This window comes from Eulemur rufifrons, chromosome 9, assembly GCF_041146395.1.
Source record: "Eulemur rufifrons isolate Redbay chromosome 9, OSU_ERuf_1, whole genome shotgun sequence".
Lineage (NCBI taxonomy): Eukaryota > Metazoa > Chordata > Mammalia > Primates > Lemuridae > Eulemur > Eulemur rufifrons.
In genome coordinates, this window is record NC_090991.1 from 22,553,270 (window position 1) to 22,573,557 (window position 20,288).

The following is a 20,288-nucleotide window of genomic DNA, read 5'->3' on the forward strand; positions in this document are numbered from 1 at the left end:
ATCTACTCCAAATAAATCACAGTATTTCTCCTTAGTGATAATACTGTGAGAAAATCACAGTATTTCTCCTTAGTGATAATGCTGTGAGAGAGATTCGAAGCATTGCATGCCTCCCTACTTCTTCCCCAGGTAGGATATCTTTCTATCCCAGCTGTTTTCTTTCTTAGGAATGTTCTAAACTCTAAAAATCACTTTTGCTTCACCTGTAGTTTTTGAAGCTTAAAATTGCAGTTCATGCTAGTTTGGTTCCCACCTTTCAGTAGGTCAGCAGGCTTTGTAGGTCAAGGTACATTTTAGTTTTTCTTTGCCTTTTCCTTCCCCCGCCTCATTAAATTTCTTTTAAAGAAAAAATAAAATACATTGAAAACATTGCTGCTTGGGGATAGAGCTTCTTAGAATATACAAAGTCTTTAAATCTTGTTTGGGTTTGTGCCCGTGTAACCCAGTGGAAAGATTGGATCTGGAACATCCCAGAGATGTCCCAGCTCCATTTTCTTTCCAGGTTTTCTCAAAACCCATACACCATCACTGCTACCACTTGGTTCCCCTAATACACGTTTCTTTGCGATCTAGAATTTCTCTAGGCTTTGGGAGACGACTTGAATGGCATGTATTTCCAGCAACTTGGTAGAACAATTTATAGGTTCTATATGGGCATCTAGTACTTAGCTAAATGAACTCTACCTCTCTCTCCTCTCTCTCCTTTCTCTCTTTCAGCTTGGCAGTGACCTTGGCGGGGGCATTGGAGGAAGTCCGGCAGTAAGTGCCATCCATTTTTTTCACCATGGGAAGCGCTGCCCCCTGTTTGATGCCTTTCCTATGTACACATTATCAGACCAGCCACTGCTACTATCTAGAACTGCACACCAAAACCTCTATTACAGTATATGAGGAGTAGAAAATAGTATAGGTTACTTGGAATCTTTGGGGTCATGTACCACATGTGGTGTTAGGGACATCTTTAGGGACTAGTACTTTGGTGCCTATAGAGATCTTTGTCTTTCTGACATTAAAAAGCTAAAGGAAATGGGACCTCCCATCCTGACTAGAGAATGCTCTTATTCCTGCTGTCATCTAGAAAGAACTTGAGAGTCAGGTGGACTCAGAGTGAGACTCTCCTTATAAACGAGTTAGTTTGGGGGGGTGTGAATATCCATCTCCCTAGGAGAGCTTCCTATTAGCTATTTATGCCTAAATGGGGAAATAAGACTTTGCTGAACTGGAGTGGAAGTGGAACTGCTATTTAAGTTGGATGCTTCTCCCTCTTTCTATAGAAACAAACTCCCCCCCTTTGTTAGGGTACCTGTAGGCCTTTTGCACAGAATCATGGAAGCTAAAATTGGAAACAAACACACAAAATCTTGGATTACTGTGTTCCTATATCCTACTGAGTACTCTCTCTTGAGTGTGTGTATCTTATCAGTAATGAAAAAATAACTGTGCTGATTAAAAAAGAAAGAATATACTATTCAACTCCTAAGAATCTAATTATGGTGTTTTCTTATTGATTTATCAATAGTGCTAAAATATATAGCAACATTTTAAGGACTATTAATCTGCTCTTCCTGATCTCTCCCCTCCCCCTGCCCACAGGTGGGACAATCCTTCATCCCATCATCAGTGCCTGCAACCTTTGCTCCTTCACCTACTCCTGCTGTGGTCAGCAGTGGTCTGAATGACCTGTTTGAACTGTCCACAGGGATAGGCATGGCTCCTGGTGGATATGTGGCTCCTAAGGCTGTAAGTAAAGAGTTAGCATAGCAATACTTTCTTTCCTAATGGACAGGACCCAAATCTTTTCACTTCTAACATTTGTATTACTTCCACTGGTAATATATCCAAGGTTTGGGCCATTGTTCTGGAGGACTTAAGAGGCAGATGAAAGGTGGTTTCAAACTTAGCAATAGGAAGCATCAATAGCATTCTTGTTAGACATTTTTATAATTAGACTTAAAATTGGAAATATTAAGTATTTTAATTTTGTTTTCATGTTTAGAAATATTGTCTTGTTTGTCAACATTGAAGTTAATCTACTAAAAATCCCGGTATATAGTACACTTGTATTCCAGAAAAAATACAGTAAAGAGAAGTAACATTTTTACTTCATTCCTTCCATCCCCCTTTCCCCATTGGTATTACATATGGACTCTAGAGTGCCATTGCTCAAATTTTGTTTTAATGGATTTTATTGTACCTTTTTAGAGTTCTGACTTAGATTTGTGTCACTGAGGCTCTTCTTGTCTCAGCCTTGCTGGATATCACTCAGATTGAAATTTCAGAGGACAAACTCACTGTTAAGGAAGTTCATTTAACCCTTTGGGAAAAGTGCCATCCAGGATAGGCTAGTCTTCATATAACCTTGCCTTTCTGAGGACCAGCATACCTGGTTGCTTCCAGAATTCTCTGCCTGCTCATCCAACTTCTTATAGGGGATCCCTCCTATAGAGATGTAGACCAGTTGTCCATTCCAGGAGTCATAACTGGAATGACAGTTCATACAGTCATTGCGTAGAATAACCAAAAATATGATTCAAAACTGAGCCATAGTGTTTTGGCACAACTCAATAGCTTTGTTATAAGGTTTGCTATGTTGAATATTAATCCTCACAGAGTTTTAATTATTAATTAAAAGATTATCTAATGTACTCATTTACTAACATAAAAGTAATACATACAAATTTAAATAATATAGGAATATAAGCTGGAAAATTGTTTCTCCCTGCCCCTACTTCCCCATATATAGCCACTGTTAACTTTCTCATATGTCCTTTCAAAAGAAAAAGGAAAGATCATGCATGTACCTATAATTATTCTTCTGTTGGTGGACATTTAGGTTACGCCCTAGTCCTTGCCCCACTCTTTTATTGTGGCTGAGTATATTATCATGATTATTTACCACCCACAGACGCTTTGGTATTCTGTCTTAGTTGGTCATAACAGTTCATGAATTTCCTGACTTCCCCCCGCCCCCCACTGGTATAGGCCAGGAGTATCAAAGGTTCTGGGACCAGGAGTGGGTAATGAATTAGATAGAGAAAATAGGCATTCAGAATATTTAAGCAACATGTGAATATTTACTATTTACCAGAAATTATAGCAGGAGTTAAAAATATACATTAAACATGGTCCATGCCCTTAAGGAGATTACTGGTAATAGCTTTTGATGATAATGATGAAAAAGTCTTCAAAGATAACAAGCATGCTGTTTTCATTAGAGGATTCAGTTTCTTCTCTTTGAACATTTTACCAAAACTAACAGAAAAACACATACTCATTGGGATTTCTCTTTTCCGTATGTGTATATGTGTGTATACACACACACATATACATCTGGTAGCAGTATTGAAAAGCAGCAAAATGACCAAATTGAACGGAAGATGGAGAAGCGGCCAAGGTTGCCTGTAGATTGTTTTTTGGTTCTTAGATAATTGAGGATGATCTCAGAATTCAAAAAGACTTTATGTAGAGCCATTTGCATTAACTTGACATTTATAGTATAAAAATCACCATAATTGCCTAAAGTGAAATCTTTTTTTTTTTTTTTTTTTTTTTTTGAGACAGAATCTCACTCTGTTGCCCAGGCTAGAGTGAGTGCCGTGGCGTTAGCCTAGCTCACAGCAACCTCAAACTCCTGAGCTCAAGCGATCCTCCTGTCTCAGCCTCCCGAGTAGCTGGGACTACAGGCATGCACCACCATGCCCGGCTAATTTTTTCTATATATATATTTTTAGCTGTCCATATAATTTCTTTCTATTTTTAGTAGAGATGGGGTCTCGCTCTTGCTCAGGCTGGTCTCGAACTCCTGAGCTCAAACGATCCGCCCACCTCGGCCTCCCAGAGTGCTAGGATTACAGGCGTGAGCCACCGCGCCCGGCCTGTGAAATCTTAATTTCATCTTTATTTTGTTAAAAAATAAATAGCATTGAGATAAATCTTATCTGGTTCTATTGAGATTTATATTGTGTTTCAGGTCTGGCTACCTGCAGTAAAGGCTAAAGGCTTAGAGATTTCAGGAACATTTACTCACCGCCAAGGACACATCTATATGGAAATGAACTTCACCAACAAAGCTCTACAGCATATGACAGACTTTGCAATCCAGTTTAACAAGAATAGGTAAGAAATCTGAGTCCCAGCTTGTTATTGAGACAACAATGTACTTATGTGCAACAAGAGAATGTTATTTAACAATGCATAAAAACTCAAATGTTGGCAGATGGTGGATGTAGAGTGAGCCCTGGCTTTTGCAAGTATATTCAGTTGTCAGCTTCAACCCTGGAGGCACTAAGGAATTTTGTTGGGAAACTCATCCATATGAAATGAAGAAACCAGAACTTATTTACTGTTGGCTTGAAGGGTTCTAGGACTAGAATGTTTTTAATAAAACAATTAAACTTTTAATTGAAATCTATTTATTCATTCAACAGATAACAGGTAGCATCTATGTGCCAGACATTTCTAGGTACTTGGGCTAGAGTAGTGAACCAAAGAAAGCCCCTGAGTAAAGTTCACATTTTGATGGGAAAAATGTTTTTTTCTTTCTTTTTTTTTTCCCACCTCCCCTCTTGCTGGGAAAAATTAATGTACTTTGTTTGGTGTCAGAAATACTGGAAGACATGTCAATATGGTATACCTGTTAACTAAATAATCACAGGCTGACAATCTGCTTTTAGCAATGAATTCTCTGCCTTACTAAGGAAGAGAGCATAAAGAAGTGAATGTTAATGTCTTATACTTCTGAAGCATCAGTGATTTTTATTGAATTTTATGGTTCAGGAAACTGGCTGTTGGACTTTAATAGCAGGTCCATTCATTTGTAAATACAAGATATTCAACCTTGCTGATAACAAAGTAGTAATTGGACCCTTAAAGTAGATTTAATAAAATTTGTCAATGACAATTTGCCTCAGTGGCTGTGATTTATTTCTCATTATTCATAAACACTTTTGTACCCTGGATTTGAGAGTGTGGCATGTTAGAAATCATTTAAGTACCTAGAAAGTCTGTTTCTCCTTCTTCAAGACCAGATATATTTCTAGCCACTTTTGGGGAGCTGGCCCTGTTAAAGGCCAAGACTTTTAATAAAGGGATTTGTTCTGTGAAGTTTGGATTCAGTCAAGGGGCTGCACTTGGGGATCTGGAGGGCCACATGTGGCCTTGAGGCTGCAGGTTACCCACCCCTGGAAGGCTGTTGGGAAAATAGGTAGGTAGGTAGGTAGACAGGCAGATAGATCAATAGATGAGATGAGATAGGTAGATTAGATAGATAGATAAGCTGAACCTGTTAGGGGAATCTGTTGTGATAAAGGAAATCTACATAATCTCTACATCATTCATCTCTATTTGTCTTTGCTACTTTTTTTTTTTTTTTTTTGAGACAGAGTCTTGTCTCTCACCCTGGCTAGAGTGCAGTGTGGAGTTATCATAGCTCACTGCAACCTCAAACTCCTGGGCTCCAGTCTGCCTCAGCCTCCTGAGTAGCTGGGACTATAGGCACACACCACTGTGCCTGGCTAATTTTTCTATTTTTAGTAGAGACAGGGTTTTGCTGTTAGCTCAGGCTGTGCTTTTTTTTTTTTTTTTTTTTTAAAGTCATTCTGGTACTTACCGATAATCAGTAAGGCTCATATATTTGTTCTGATGATCAAGCCTATTACTTTATAAAACAACCTTAGTGCCTGCTTTCTGTAGTCTATTGATGTCTTACTATGAGTAACTTATATCTTCTTCCCCTCCTCCCATTACCTAATATTAGTAGTACTTCTTTCTTTGGGTTTACTTTTATACTCTTAAGTATGCTTCTACTTAACTCTTAAGTAAGTAAACTTCTACTACTTGATTTGTCACCCATTATGACAGATGAGGCTGAAAACTTCCACTTTTCATCTCTTGCCCCTTCTCATTTTTATAAATTGTACCATTCCTACAGTTGATTGTTTCACCTTTGTTCCCATCTTTGTTTGCCCTGGAATTGTACTCATTGCCAGTCCTTTGCACTGTCATTTCTTGGATATCTTCTAGCAGGTTCCCCCAAAAGGGCTCATGTGAACAATATTTCTTGAATTTTGTTACATTGTCAGAACTGTGACCTTTATGCTTGAAAATTCTTGACTTGAACTTTTATTTTGTTACAATGTCTTTTTGTCATTGAATGTTCCTAAGGAAAAGACAGTTACCAACTTGATTTTCCCATATAAATGATTTGATTATTTTGTTTGGCTGCCCAAAGTTTTAAAGTTCAATAATTATACTAGCATGTTCTTAATGTTGACCAATCTTGGTTAGTTTTTCTTGGAATAAGATGTGCTGTTTCGGCCAGGCGCGGTGGCTCACGCCTGTAATCCTAGCACTCTGGGAGGCCGAGGTGGGCGGATCGTTTGAGCTCAGGAGTTCGAGACCAGCCTGAGCAAGAGCGAGACCCCATCTCTACTAAAAATAGAAAGAAATTATATGGACAGCTAAAAATATATATAGAAAAAATTAGCCGGGCATGGTGGTGCATGCCTGTAGTCCCAACTACTCGGGAGGCTGAGACAGAAGGATCCCTTGAGCTCAGGAGTTTGAGGTTGCTGTGAGCTGACGCCACGGCACTCACTCTAGCCTGGGCAACAAAGTGAGACTCTGTCTCAAAAAAAAAAAAAAAAAAAAAAAAAAAAAAGAAAAAGATGTGCTGTTTCAATATGTACTTTGAAGTATTGAATTTCAGGAAAGTTTTCAGGGTTTATATGTTTAAACTTTGGTTCTGTTCCATCGTTTTGATTTTCTTCTTTGGAGTTTCCAGTTATGCATTTATTGGCTCTCCTTTGTCTACTTCTATATGTGCTATTTTTCTCTCTAATCTTTTTTGAAAGATGTATTGCAATTGGGAGATAAGTGTCTTAAGTTTCTTACAACCTATGGTTTCCTATCTCTCTTCCCCTCCCCCCACCCCCTACCAGAGGAGGGGGGCCCCACCTTGAAATTTGTCTGTAGAAGAAATTAGATCTTTTACCTGTGGAGTTTCCCAAAACCTTTTTTTTTTTTTTTTTTTGAGACAAAGTCTCACTCTTTTGCCCTGAGTAGTGTGCCGTGGCATCAGCCCCACTCACAGCAACCTCAAACTCCTGGGCTCAAGTGATCCTCTCGCCTTGGCCTCCCAGAGTTTCCCAAAATCTTGATTTTGCTAATTACATCTGTAAATCGGAGGCGAATCTGTATATAGACTTAAATAGATTTAAACTTGATCTTCTGGAAAAATATTTCATGGTTGGTGGGGATCTCAAATCCTGTTTCTCTTTTATAAATATTTGCTTTTTCTCATTTCTAGTCTCTGTGTTTCTTACTGTATTTACTATGCTGTCTAGTCCCTTGTTCTTTGTCACTCTACTGTGCCTTTTCTGTAATTTTTTATAAATGAAATCACATGGAGTCTTATATCTGGTTTCTTTCACTTAACATACTGCTTTTGTGATGCATATATCAGTAGTCCGTTGCCAATTTATTGTTAAGTAGTATTCCATTGATGAATATACTATAATTGACTTGTTCACCAGTTGTTAGAATTTGGGGTTGTTTCCAGTTTTACCTTTATGACTAAAGTGTCTGTGAACATTTGTGTATAAATCTTTGTGTGCTTGTACATATTTGATTTTCCTAGGTAAATAGGAATGATGTTGCTGGCCCATATGGTTAAGTGCGAGAGTTGTAGGTGTTTCACATCCTTGCCAATTTTAGCCATTCTTGTGGGATATAGTAGTGTTTCATTTTAGTTTACGTTTCCCTAATGTTGAGGATTTTTTCCATAAGTGGATGCCATTCTTACATCCTTTGCTGAAGTATGTGCTCAAATCTTTACCTTTTTTTGCTTTTGGATTGTCTTGAGTTGTGAAAGTTCTCTATATATTCTGAATACAAGTCCTTTGTTGGATATATGTGTTGCACATTTTTTTCCCAGTCTGTGGCTTGCCTTTATTTTTCTTAGTAGTGTCTTTCAAAAAACAAGTTTTTAATAAAGTCCAGTTTATCAGTTTTTTTCTTTTTATGGCTTATACTTTTTGTGTTCTAAGAAATCTGCCTAACCCACAGTTACAAAGGTTTTTTTTTTTTTTTCTGTATTTTAATATAAGTGTTATAGTTTTAGCTCCTACATTAGTTTTATAATCCCTTTGGGGATAGCTTTTAAATATGATATGAAGAGTCAAGGTAAACTTTTTTCCCATAGTAGTCTTAAAATCAGATAGTGTAAGTCTTCCAACTTTGCTCTTTTTTTTTTTCCAAAAAAATGGTTTTGGCTATCCTAAGTCCTTTGCATTCCCTGCAAATTTTAGAATCAACTTGCCAGTTTCTATAAAAAAGTCTGCTAAGATTTTATTGGGATTGCAGCAAATATATAGATTAATTTGGGGAAAAATTAACATCTAAACAACATTGAATCTTCTAATCCATTGGCGTTGTATAACATTATTTAGGTCTTTAATTTCTCTCTACAGTGTTTTACAATTCTTCATGTACAGATCTTGCACATCTTTTGTTAGATTTAAATATTTCATATTTTTGATGTTATGGTAAATAGTATTTATTTTCAGTTTTGATTGTTGCTAGTATGTAGAAATAGAATTGATTTTTTTTTATATTGAACTTGTATCCTGCAACTTTGTTAAACTCACTTTTCCCTTCTAGTAGCCTTTTTGTACATTCCTTATGATTTTCTATTTAGATAAATCATGTTATTTATGAACACAGAGTTTTATCTTTTCCTATTCAATCTCATGCCTTTTATTTCTTTTTCTTGCCTGATTGTACTAACTAGGACCAGTAAATGTTGAGCTGAAGTGCTAAGAAAAGTTCTAATTCTTTGGGGAAAAGCATTCAGTCTTTCACCATTAAGTGGGATGTTAGCTGTAGGTTTTTCATGGAGGTTGAGGAAGTTTCCTTCTGTTCCTGGTTTGCAGTTTTATTATGAATTGGGTATTAAATTTTGTCAGATGCTTCTTCATGTATTGAGATGATTATGTGAGGTTTTCTTTTAGTCTGTTAATATGATGGATTATATCAATTGATTTTTCAAATATTAAACCCACCTTGCATTCCTGGGATAAATCCTACTTGGTCAGTACATATTAATATTATCTTTTTATGTATTACTGGATTTGATTGGCTAAAATTTTGTTGAGTATTTTTACATCTATGTTCATGGTATATAGTTACCATTTCTGACATGATTTACTTTTATTATTATTTCTTTCCTGACTTCCCTTCCTCTTTTCTTCTTATCCTACCTTCACCTCACATTATCTGGTTATCTCTTCCCCAGTGGCTTTCTTTACTATTGTGTGTTCATTGGTAGCTACAATTGCTTCATTAGGTTTTGATTTTTTTTCCTCCCTCATGTACAAATGTTTCATAATTTCATTTATTTTAATGGAAAGTTATTTTCAAGTATGTTTTGTTTGTCATTAAGGAAGTTGTACTGCTTTCTTTTCGCTTTTTGGTAATAGTGCCTTGAATAGTTGCTGTGTTTATACCACTTTGATGCTCATATTTGAGTAAGTTGGAATCTGCAGGGCTAGCTATTAGCAGGAGAGTCCCATAGAAGAGGAAGATAGGCCAGGGTAGATTTTTAGTTTTTGCTACTCAAGATCTCTTCCTTTTTTGCTATGGTGTAGTCACAAACTCCTTTGCCTCTCAGAACCTAACTTGACTCAAGAGGGCTTTTGATTCCAGTCCTGTGCACTTCAAATTCCTTAACTGGTCTCTTCCTCTAAGCCCTGTGTTCTAAAGAGTTTATTTCTCTTTAAAAGGTGATGCTTTTTGAGCTCTCTCACTTCCAGGGCCCCTGTGGGGACTTTCTACCTTTTTTTTTTTTAACCTTGCCTATATGTTGCTCCCTGTTTGATCTTAGTCCTACCCACAGCAGTCAGAATGGGGCTGTCTTCTGAGAATGGATATTTACTGTCAGTCTCTGAGACCTACTGCTGCTAGTTTCCTCTGGACTCCCTGGGCCTCCGTACTGCACCACCAGAGCATCGCTTACCAGTTCTGTGGGTTTTCTCTGACTTGTAGTTTTGCAGAAGGTGAAATTGTAGGTTTATGGGGATTTTTCCCCCTTCTTTGTTTCTTCTATATTGTTTCCAAGAAGAGCAGTTGGAAAGTTTGGAACTATATTTCTGCCATGTTTCTATCCCAATATTGACTTAAAGGCAGTTTTGCTGACTGTGAGAGCAAGATCAAAAGAGCAAAATGGGCCAAGCTCAGTGACTCACGCCTGTAATCCTAGCATTCTGGGAGGCTGAGGAGGGAGGATTGCTTGAGCTCAGGAGTTCAGTCCACCCTGAGCAAGAGTGAGACCCTGTCTCTACCAAAAATAGAAAAAATTAGCCAGGCATGGTGGTGCGTGCTTATAGTCCCGGCTACTCCGGAGGCTGAGGTGGGAGGGTTGCCTGAGCCCAGGAGTTTGAGTTTGCTGTGAACTATGATGATGCCACTGCATTTTAGCCTGGGTGACAGAGCAAGACTTTGTCTCAGAAAAAAAAAAGAGCAAAATGTTTTTTTGACCTATGAGTTTTTACCCCTAAATGAGTGATGTGAATTCTCAGGATCATTTCATTATTATTTTGGTACTATAAGGTGTAGTTTGTCTAGGAAAAGGAAAATATTGCTTTAGCCATCTGACTCTTGAAAGAGATACTATCTATGTAAACTCTTTAGCTATTTTATAAGTATTATAGTCCTGTCTTCCTTCTTGAGGCTTTTTAGAACATAAATATAAATTTGTATCATTTTGTTTGTTACACTTCTAGGCCCACTTTTCTCTTTCTACTCCATACTTACAAAGTTTTATTCTTATGTTTTTCATACTGTCTACCTTCTTGCTCATGTTTTTGTTTTTTATATTACCTCAGACCTGGGCTGAGTTTTTTTTTTTTTTTTTCTCTCTTTACCATCCTTGTATTATTATTAAAGAGGCTTTTTCTTGAGAAGTCAAACTGGTGGGTACCCACTGCCTGCTGTAGGCTTAGAAAGCGGCCATGTTTGGGTCTACAACTTATCCTAGTTTTTTGGAATGTATAAGCCAGTCAATTTTGCTTTATTTAGACTTGCTCTTTCCCGGTGATTAATTGCATCCTATATAAGTGAATAAAAAAAAGAAAGAAAGAAAATGAGAGTTACCAGTAAATAATCCTCTGGACTTGATCAGGCAGGTTTATTAAGCTAGTGAAATAATAACAATTTATTGTACTTTTCTCTTTCTGGAGTGGAAATTCTTAAATCTCCTTTCTACCAAAGATTAAGGAAAGATTTATTTAAAAAAAGATACTCATCAAACCTGTCCCTCAAGTAACATGAGAAAGAGAATAAACTTTCAGAATTATAACACTACAAAGCAATTCTGTACTTAGGAAAGTTTTCCCCTTCCTCAAATCCATTTAATGGAAAACAGAGGTTATGATATAACCAATATTATGGCAAGTTGGAATTGAACACCTTGGTTCCTGCTATTCCTTCTGCTTAATTGCATTAAAATTTTTATTTTCTTCAAATGGAGTAAAAATCCATTCAGATCCAACAATGTGGCTAAATCCTGCCTCTTGGTTAACCTCTATGATTTATTTGTCTTCTCTCCTAGCTTTGGTGTCATCCCCAGCACTCCTCTGGCCATCCATACACCACTGATGCCAAACCAGAGCATTGATGTCTCCCTGCCTCTCAACACTTTGGGACCCGTCATGAAGATGGAACCTCTGAATAACCTGCAGGTCAGAGTTTTACCTCACTTGGGTGGTACAGGTTGATATCTTGCCAATTTTTCACTTGTAGAACAGCACTTCTTTCTTTTTTATGTTAGAGTTGGTCATGGAAAATAGGGTTTGAAATAAGTCTTTGTGGAGAAGAATTTTATTTTGTTTTGTTTTTAAGAAGAACAAAAGTCATGCATTGCCATAGAAAGATGTTCTTTTACTCAAACATTCAGAAACTTTTTCTTAACTTCTTATTTACAATCTTTTTCTTTATGACTTTTATAGCAAAATTTGAATGTCATTTGTATAAGAATAGATTTCAGAGGAGATTTATGTGGAGATTATCTTTGAATGCTCTGCACCACAAGTAGCTAGGCTATTTGGATTTAAATGCCTCCCTCTGTTAGCACATATCTATGATAAGTGTAGCAGCATCTTAGAGGAACCGAGAACAACTTTATCTGGTCTATAAGAGCCTCTTGATCTTGAAAATGTTGAATCTTTTAGAGTGTGTGGGTACCAGCTTAGAGTTTCATTCGGTTTTCCTCTTGAATTTTCTTTTGAAATATAAACCTTCTGGAGTTCAGGCATCGTGAAGGCAGAGTAGTAAGCTCATAAGGCGAAGCTGTAGCAACCCTGAAGGGCTTTAGTCAGGTACAGGCTCTTGAGATTACGATTTTAATGCGCACAAGGACAGGGGTGATAGCCTTGGGCCAACCTGAGATGGGGAAATGTAACTGATCCCTGCATAAAGGAGAGACCCTGAAGGGCAGCTCCCTCAATGAAAGGGAAAGGGGAATTAGAAAAATGTTTTCACTATCCCCCAAAAGTGACAGAGTTTCTCTCTGGGCAGGGTTCTAGGTGGCCTCTTGTGAGAAATTCAAGGGCCAGTGTATGCCATACATAAGTTATATAGTCCACATTTATGTGAGCTGTGTAGGTGTAGTAATCTCCAAATCAATAAGTTAATGTAAAATTGGTCCAGGACTGGTGAAACCTAGGATCTTGGCAGAAGCAAATGCAAACCCGCCCTTCAGCAACAGTTCTAAATTTTAGGGCCATCAGGATTCCCAGCTGAAAAGAAAATCTCTACTGAAAGTCATGTCACAATTTAACAAAGGCGGGACAGAGAGAAAGAGGGAAGGGGATGCACTGTGAAGGACATCATCTTCTGTGTCAGAAGACATAGCAAAAAGGAGGATTGGTACTTCCCCAACCCTCACTAAGAACTTAGGATGATTGAGCAGTCTGAATGAGAGTATGATATGTTTTTAAAATGATGAAAGAAAAATACCCACCTTCCACTTTCCAGTAGAGACAGTTGGAGTCCCATTGCTCATTCTTCTAGAAATACCAATGTGGGGTACTAATACTGATGGTGAGACATTGAGCGTAAAATACCTTGGAGTGAAAACTAAATGTTCTTCAGTAGTTTAAATACCAGCATACCAGGACTGTTTGCCAGTTCACTGACTACCTTGTTGCCACAGTAGTTGACTGCCTCTTTTTTCAGCAGAGGGAGTAACGATTTAGAGTGGAGATGAGTGAGTCACAATGTAACTTGGCTCAGACTAGAAGAATAAAACAGGGATTACTATGCAGATGGAATTGGCTGTTACTATGACGAGAGTAATGTGTTAAGGGGCTTTTCCAGCATAGGATCCTGAAGTAACTAACCCAAATCTACATCTGTTCCCCTTTCATCAAAATCTAACCTCACATTGGCCACAAAGCCTCAAGCCTAATATTTGAGGACATCAGCATGCATGCAAGAATGCTTTACTTCAGAAGTAGGAAAGGGAATTTGGGTCACAGAAACCAGGACAAATTTTCTGTTCTTAAAACGAAAAGAATCAGTAAACGTATGAATGTCAGTTTGCTTTCCTATTTGTACTTCCACTTCACTAAATCCCAAATAGGAACCCTCATAAGAGAAGTTGTATCTTAGTCCAACTCCCTCCCTCAAAAGTATTGATGTGGTATTAGGACTAGCAAGTTTTAATTTTCACAAACCTGACGTTATAAGAAGCAAACTTAAAATTTTTTCATCTATAGTCAACTACTGATTCTCCAGTTTTCCCCATGAATTCTCTTCTGGATGTCATAATTATGGCTATTTTCTCATTATTTGGCATTTCCCATTGAAGAAGATAAGCCAAAATTTGAAAAAGGAGAAACTTTTCCCCCCTTTAAGCAGCTCTATTTAGTGTCTGCTTGTGGGAGTTGAAACTAATGGCTGCTTTAGGATGGGTGGGTTACTTTAGATTTCCACTTCCATTCTGCCCATGACCCCATATGAACAAGAGGAAATCAAAACATAACTCCAACAAGGTTAGACCTTGTAGATACAGATAAAGCCAGGTAAAGATTGAGCTAGCATTTAAATGTATTTTGTGTAATGTTTAGATTCAAGAGCTCATGTAGGAAAACTAGTACTTTTTCTAGTACTCCAGACCGTAAAATCGGGAAAGAAAAAATGTTTGGGGGTTGAGGAGTTGAGATTTTGAATGCTGTATGGGTTTTAGCTATTTTGGCTAATTTGCTATCTATGTGTAGAACAAATAAACCCAGCTACCAGAACTGTAACGTAACACTTGTTATAAAAACTTTTCACGTTAAACTATTTATTAGTTTATAGTCTCTTTGAAACGCTATTAAAAGGTTAAAAAGACACCTTAAAAGCCTTCTTAAAATATAAAATACGTTATGCCTCAGAGATAGGAATTAAATACCTAGTAGAGATTTGAACCTAGAAGAATTTTTCTGTTGTACTAATGTCAGTTGTAAAAGCCTTTGTGAATCAACTTATGAATATTATACAAAGTAAAAGCATTCAGCTTCCTCCCATTGGGAACCTCTTGAGTTTATTTATATCATATAATTATACTCCTAAAAAAGAGAATTGATTCTATTTAAATAAAACAAAAACCTTAATAAATGTTAAATTTTCTCTGAGTGAGTTTTCTCTAACTCTGATGTCCTTATTTTTTCATTTCATCAGTGTTAGTTGCTTAGAAACATTTTCCCAATATACTACTTCAACCTTGACACCTGGCAAGCGACCGCTTTTTCAAGTCAGTGTCTGCAAGAAGACAATGAAATTATGATACAGCATGTGTTCTTCCCTAGGGCGATGCTCAAGGTCTTTGCATAGAGATGCTGAAGAGTTCTCACAGCTGCTTGGCTTTCATTTTCAAGCGGCTGTAAACTCTTATGACAACACTGATAGCATCATTCTTCAAGCTTTGATTTTTATCAGCGTTATAAAGGCATCAACTAAGTGTACAGTTCTAAGAAAACCCCAGTCCCCACCCTTCTTTCCCTGACATGGCCCCCAAGTTCTCTGTCTACAGAGGCAATTTCTTTCACTTGTTTTAGTGGATTCTTTTGATAATTACCTCTCTAAGTACCATGTTCAATTGAGACTTCTGGATTTTTCCATCTCAGGTATTCCTCTATATCTCCCCCACTCACTGCCATCATCTGCGTGTATGCTTCCCATATTCTCATTTTCCTGATAGAGCTGTCTTAGAATTTGTTTAAATCAGTGTTCAGTATTTGCATTATTATGACTTCAAAGCTGAGCCGTAAAGTGTGATTTTTTTCCTCCATAAAATAATTGGAGTTAAAAACTTACATATGAATTACCATGGCAACATTATTCATAATAGTTAGAAAGTGGAATCAACTCAAATGTCCATCAGCTGAATAAATAAGTAAAATATGGTGTATCTATATTATTTTGCAATAAAAAGAAATTAAGTACTAATACATGTTATAAAATGAGTGATCCTTGAAATCAGTGAAAGAAGCCAGTCACAAAAATCCACATATCCCTTGGGAAATCTCTACAGACAGAAAATAGATTGGCAGTAGTTGCTTAGACTTGAGGATAAGATGGGGACAATGAGGAGTGTTTGCTAATGGGTATGGAGTCTTCTTAGGGGTGATGAAAATATTCTAAAATTAAATGATGATGATGGTTATACAACTGTTTGAATATAGTAAAAACTATCGAATTGTACATAGTGGGTGAATTTTTTTTTTTTTTTTGAGACAGAGTCTCACTCTGTTGCCCAAGCTAGAGTGCCGTGGCCTCAGCCTAGCTCACAGCAACTTCAAACTCCTGGGCTCAAGCGATCCTCCTGCCTCAGCCTCCTGAGTAGCAGGGACTACAGGCATGTGCCACCATGCCCAGCTAATTTTTTTCTATATATATTTTTAGTTGGCCAGATAATTTCTTTCTATTTTTAGTAGAGATGGGGTCTCGCTCTTGCTCAGGCTGGTCTCAAACTCCTGACCTCGAGCGATCCTCCTGCCTTGGCCTCCCAGAGTGCTAGGATTATAGGCATGAGCCACCGCGCCTGGCCCAAGTGGGTGAATTTTTTGGTATGTGAATTATATCTCAAGAAAGCTGTTAAAAAAACCCAAAAATAATCAGAATTAATACCTATATATTTTTGTCTGTGTTCTTAACTGTAATTCAATCCCAAATTCTATCAAGATCAGGCCCTTCAAAATGTTTTATCAGTTTCCCTTTCGTGAAATCTCTTCTGTGGTCTTTTGACCTGTTGCAGTCTCAATTGATTTTCTTGAACTCCCGAAACATAGCTGTTAACATGGGATCTCATGTCATTGTAACCCTGGGATTCATTCTCTTCATCTCTCTCCTATGCTGGGTCTCCTGTTTATTTGCCTTTTCTTGGTTTACTTCCTCTTTTGATGAAACACATCTTCCAGTAGCTTCCTTAGAGTAAGTCTACAGAAAACAAAGTTTTTGAGACTTCACATGTTTTTAAATGTCTCCTTTATGGCCGGGAGCGGTGGCTCACGCCTGTAATCCTAGCACTCTGGGAGGCCGAGGTGGGTGGATCGTTTGAGCTCAGGAGTTCGAGACCAGCCTGAGCAAGAGCGAGACCCCATCTCTACTAAAAATAGAAAGAAATTATATGGACAGCTAAAAATATATATAGAAAAAATTAGCCAGGCATGGTGGCACATGCCTGTAGTCCCAGCTACTCGGGAGGCTGAGGCAGTAGGATCGCTTAAGCCCAGGAGTTTGAGGTTGCTGTGAGCTAGGCTGACGCCACAGCACTCACTCTAGCCTGGGCAACAAAGCAAGACTCTGTCTCAAAAAAAAAAAAAAAAAAAAAAAAAAAAAAGTCTCCTTTATTCCCTCTTCATACTTGGTTTGATGGTTTCTGTTTGCAACTGTAGGTTAGGAATTATTTTCCTCATAGTCTGAAGCCATTCTGATTTTTTTGGTTTGGTTTGGTTTTTTGTTTTTTGTTGTTGTTGGTTTTTTTTTTTTTTTTTTTTGGTTTTTTGGGTGTTTTTGAGACAGGGTCTTGCTCTGTCACCCAGGCTAGAGCACAGTGGTGTCATCATAGCTCACCGCGGCCTCCAACTCCTGGGCTCAAGCAATGCTCCTCCCTCAGCCTCCTGAGTAGCTGGTACTACAGGAGTACACCACTACACCCAGCTAATTTTTCTAGTTTTTAGAGAGACGGGGTCTCGCTCTTGCTCAGGCTGGTCTCAAACTCCTGGGCTCAAGCGGTCCTCTCACCTCGGCCTCTCAGAGTGCTAGGATTACAGGTGTGAGCCACCACACCTGGCCATTCTGATTCTTGAGTCTTCTCTGTGCCCTGTTCTTTCTCAATGAAAACATGTACAGTCCTTGCATTACCCCAGTGTTCTGAAATTTCGCAGTGATGTGTCTCAGTTTGAATCTCTTTTTACCCATCATGCTGGGTATTCATTGGGTTTTTTCAAACTGGAAACTTACATCCTTCAATTCTGGGAATTTTTCTTTAAGTTTCTTTGCTGGTGCTCTCCCTTTTATTTTCTCCGTTAGTCTTATTAGAAATCTTGCTATTTGGATGTTGATTCTCCTGGACCAGTCCTTTTCTTTTTCCCTCGTATTTTCATTCTCTCTCTCCTTTTGTTCCACTTTCCAAGAAGTTTATTTTTATGGAAAATTATTGACATTACAGAAGTAAACATAATAGTATAATGAGTCCCTGTGTACCCATCATCCAGTTTTGATAGTGATCAATACATGGTTAATATCATTTCCTTTGTACCCCTTTCCATAGTCCTACTCCATATTATTTTGAAGCAAATCCCAGACATTTATATTACTTAATTTGTAAATATTAAATATGTATCTTTAAAACGGAAGGATATGCTTATTGTCTCTCAGGAAAAGTAACCAGTAGGAGTGTCTCAAGCAGGCCTTAGAAGCAGCATTGGAGTTGTCTGGCCAGGGAATTCTGTGTGTTCTGGCTGAGCATGTCCCTTTAGTCCTGTGGATTCCTCTCTCTCTCGGCTGGGGGAGGCCAGAGGAGGGTAGGAGTATCAGAACCCTCACCATCAGGCCCAGGACAGGAGCTCCAGTCGCCCATCACTGAGGATAGCTAGAATCCTTCTCAATATTTGCATGTCTTTCTCCTTGGGCTGGCTTGATGATTTGAAAAATTATTTTTGAGTCTCCTGTCTGGAATGTAAGGCTTACTGCCAGCCTCCTGGGAGTTAAGTTAGGAAAGAAGGCTGGAGTCTTAGCATTCAGTATGCATAAATTCACTTACTTTACCACCCCTCAGCCGTGTCTGGCATTCCTGTCTAAGTGCCATGTATTTTATCCTCTCTAAAAAAATCAGTCTTCAGTTTTATACGGGGCTGGGGGGCCAAGAGCTGTCTAGCAGTATGGAATTGGGTGGGCATTGAGGATCCTTAATGGCATCTTAATCCTCTCAACACCCTCCTTTCCCTCCCCTCTATACAGTTCCAGAGGTAGTCCTAAACCTTTGAGATTCTATGGTATTATTGCTAATCCATTTTTTTTCCAGCTACCAAGATTTTACTGCTGTTGTATCTTTTTCTTTCCTGTGTTTATGAATTTATACTTTTAAAATTTTTTATTTTCCTTTAATTATGGCAGAATTTCTTCTAGGAGAAAGGAAATTTAAATGTGATTTTTCAGTGTACTGTGTCTGCCTGGAGGTCTGATAGTACCCTCTTAAAAATTCTTCTTTCCTTCCTTCTATACAACTTTATAATTAGGAAACCTAGAGGTGAATCTATGGATAAAGAATTGGCCCTTTCCTATATGTGGTTTTTGTAATCCATCTCTTTATTGCTTTCAAATCTCACCTAAACATTATACAGGTGAGGCATGATATTAATTAGGCAAAAGAAATAGACATAGTGTCTCTTGTTTTTTTTCTTCTCTTTGAATGTCTCATCTGAAACAAGGCAGTATTCATTAGTTCTGTTCGTTTAACCTTTGAATGATGAGGGCAGAAAGTGCTGAAGACACTAGTTGCAAAGTACACTCGTATAATCCTGTTTATTCATGTCTTTAAGATCATCGTCAGCCAAATTTTGCTAGTGTATGGCCCTGAAAAAATTCTGTCCCTTGGTACTCCTACATTGCTGTCGCAGCCTATGAGACAGTCAGTTGCAGATGGTGCCTGTCCCTGATATTTCATGTCTTGCATATGTCCGTTCACACTCAGAAAACCCACAGCCGTAGCTATTGTACCAGAAAAACTGGTAAATGCTTCCAAACGGAAGACCTTTTCAGCGGCTTTCATCAAATGAAACAAACCAGCTTGGCATTTGCTGGCTTTTCTTGACTGTTGTGTAAGCCAAACAAGTTCAGTGTTAAAGCCTTCTTTGGTCTTCTAAGATCTACAGTTGAGGCCTGTGCATTCTGATTGATTGCTTTTGTGGGGACCACAATGCTGCTTGAATAGACGTTGAGTCCTTGAAGTGATGGATCTTAAAGGAACTATACAGAGATTCCTAGGTCAAATAGATCCAATGCTGCAAATAACTGCAAATAACCCCTGTAAGGCCTAAAAATATTCCATCTAAAATATTACATAGCAGTATATAGGTAATGGATTCTTTTTTTTTTTTTTTTTTTTGAGACAGAGTCTCACTCTGTTGCCCAGGCTAGAGTGAGTGCTGTGGCGTCAGCCTAGCTCACAGCAACCTCAAACTCCTGAGCTCAAGGGATCCTCCTGTCTCAGCCTCCTGAGTAGCAGGGACTACAGGCATGCACCACCATGCCCGGCTAATTTTTTCTATATATATTTTTAGCTGTCCATATAATTTCTTTCTATTTTTAGTAGAGATGGGGTCTCGCTCTTGCTCAGGCTGGTCTCGAACTCCTGAGCTCAAACGATCCGCCCACCTCGGCCTTCCAGAGTGCTAGGATTACAGGCGTGAGCCACCACGCCCGGCTGGTAATGGATTCTTAATTATGAAAGATTAAAACATTTTGCTACCAAAGAAAAGAAAATAGGAAATTACTTTCTATGACTACTACTTCAAGTTTAATGTATTTTTCATGTCACATCAGGACTATAAACATATCCTTTAATCTCATCTGAGAAATTCAATATCTTATGTGCTCGATATTCCTTTTCTAGTAGGTTGCCCTTATTGAGGACACTCCTTATCTTTTTTGTAAAATAATCAAAATTCTACTAAGAAATATCTTTTGTCTTTTTATAACCAGCACTCAACCAGTGGTTTCTGGACACTCTTTTAAGAATATGCCTA

General features: G+C 38.1%; 1 protein-coding gene across 2 annotated transcripts in view; it reads left to right on the top strand.

Moving 5' to 3' along the window:
• Positions 1-20,288, top strand: part of AP2B1 (adaptor related protein complex 2 subunit beta 1) — a 116,428-nt gene that overhangs the window by 65,713 nt on the left and 30,427 nt on the right. The window contains exons 15-18 of one of the 2 annotated variants that reach the window (XM_069482295.1): positions 718-759; positions 1,594-1,740; positions 3,971-4,116; positions 11,606-11,735. In XM_069482295.1, the coding sequence (XP_069338396.1) occupies positions 718-759; positions 1,594-1,740; positions 3,971-4,116; positions 11,606-11,735 (465 nt within the window). The remainder of the gene's footprint in view (positions 1-717; positions 760-1,593; positions 1,741-3,970; positions 4,117-11,605; positions 11,736-20,288) is intronic. The other variant, XM_069482296.1, reaches the window with a different exon arrangement.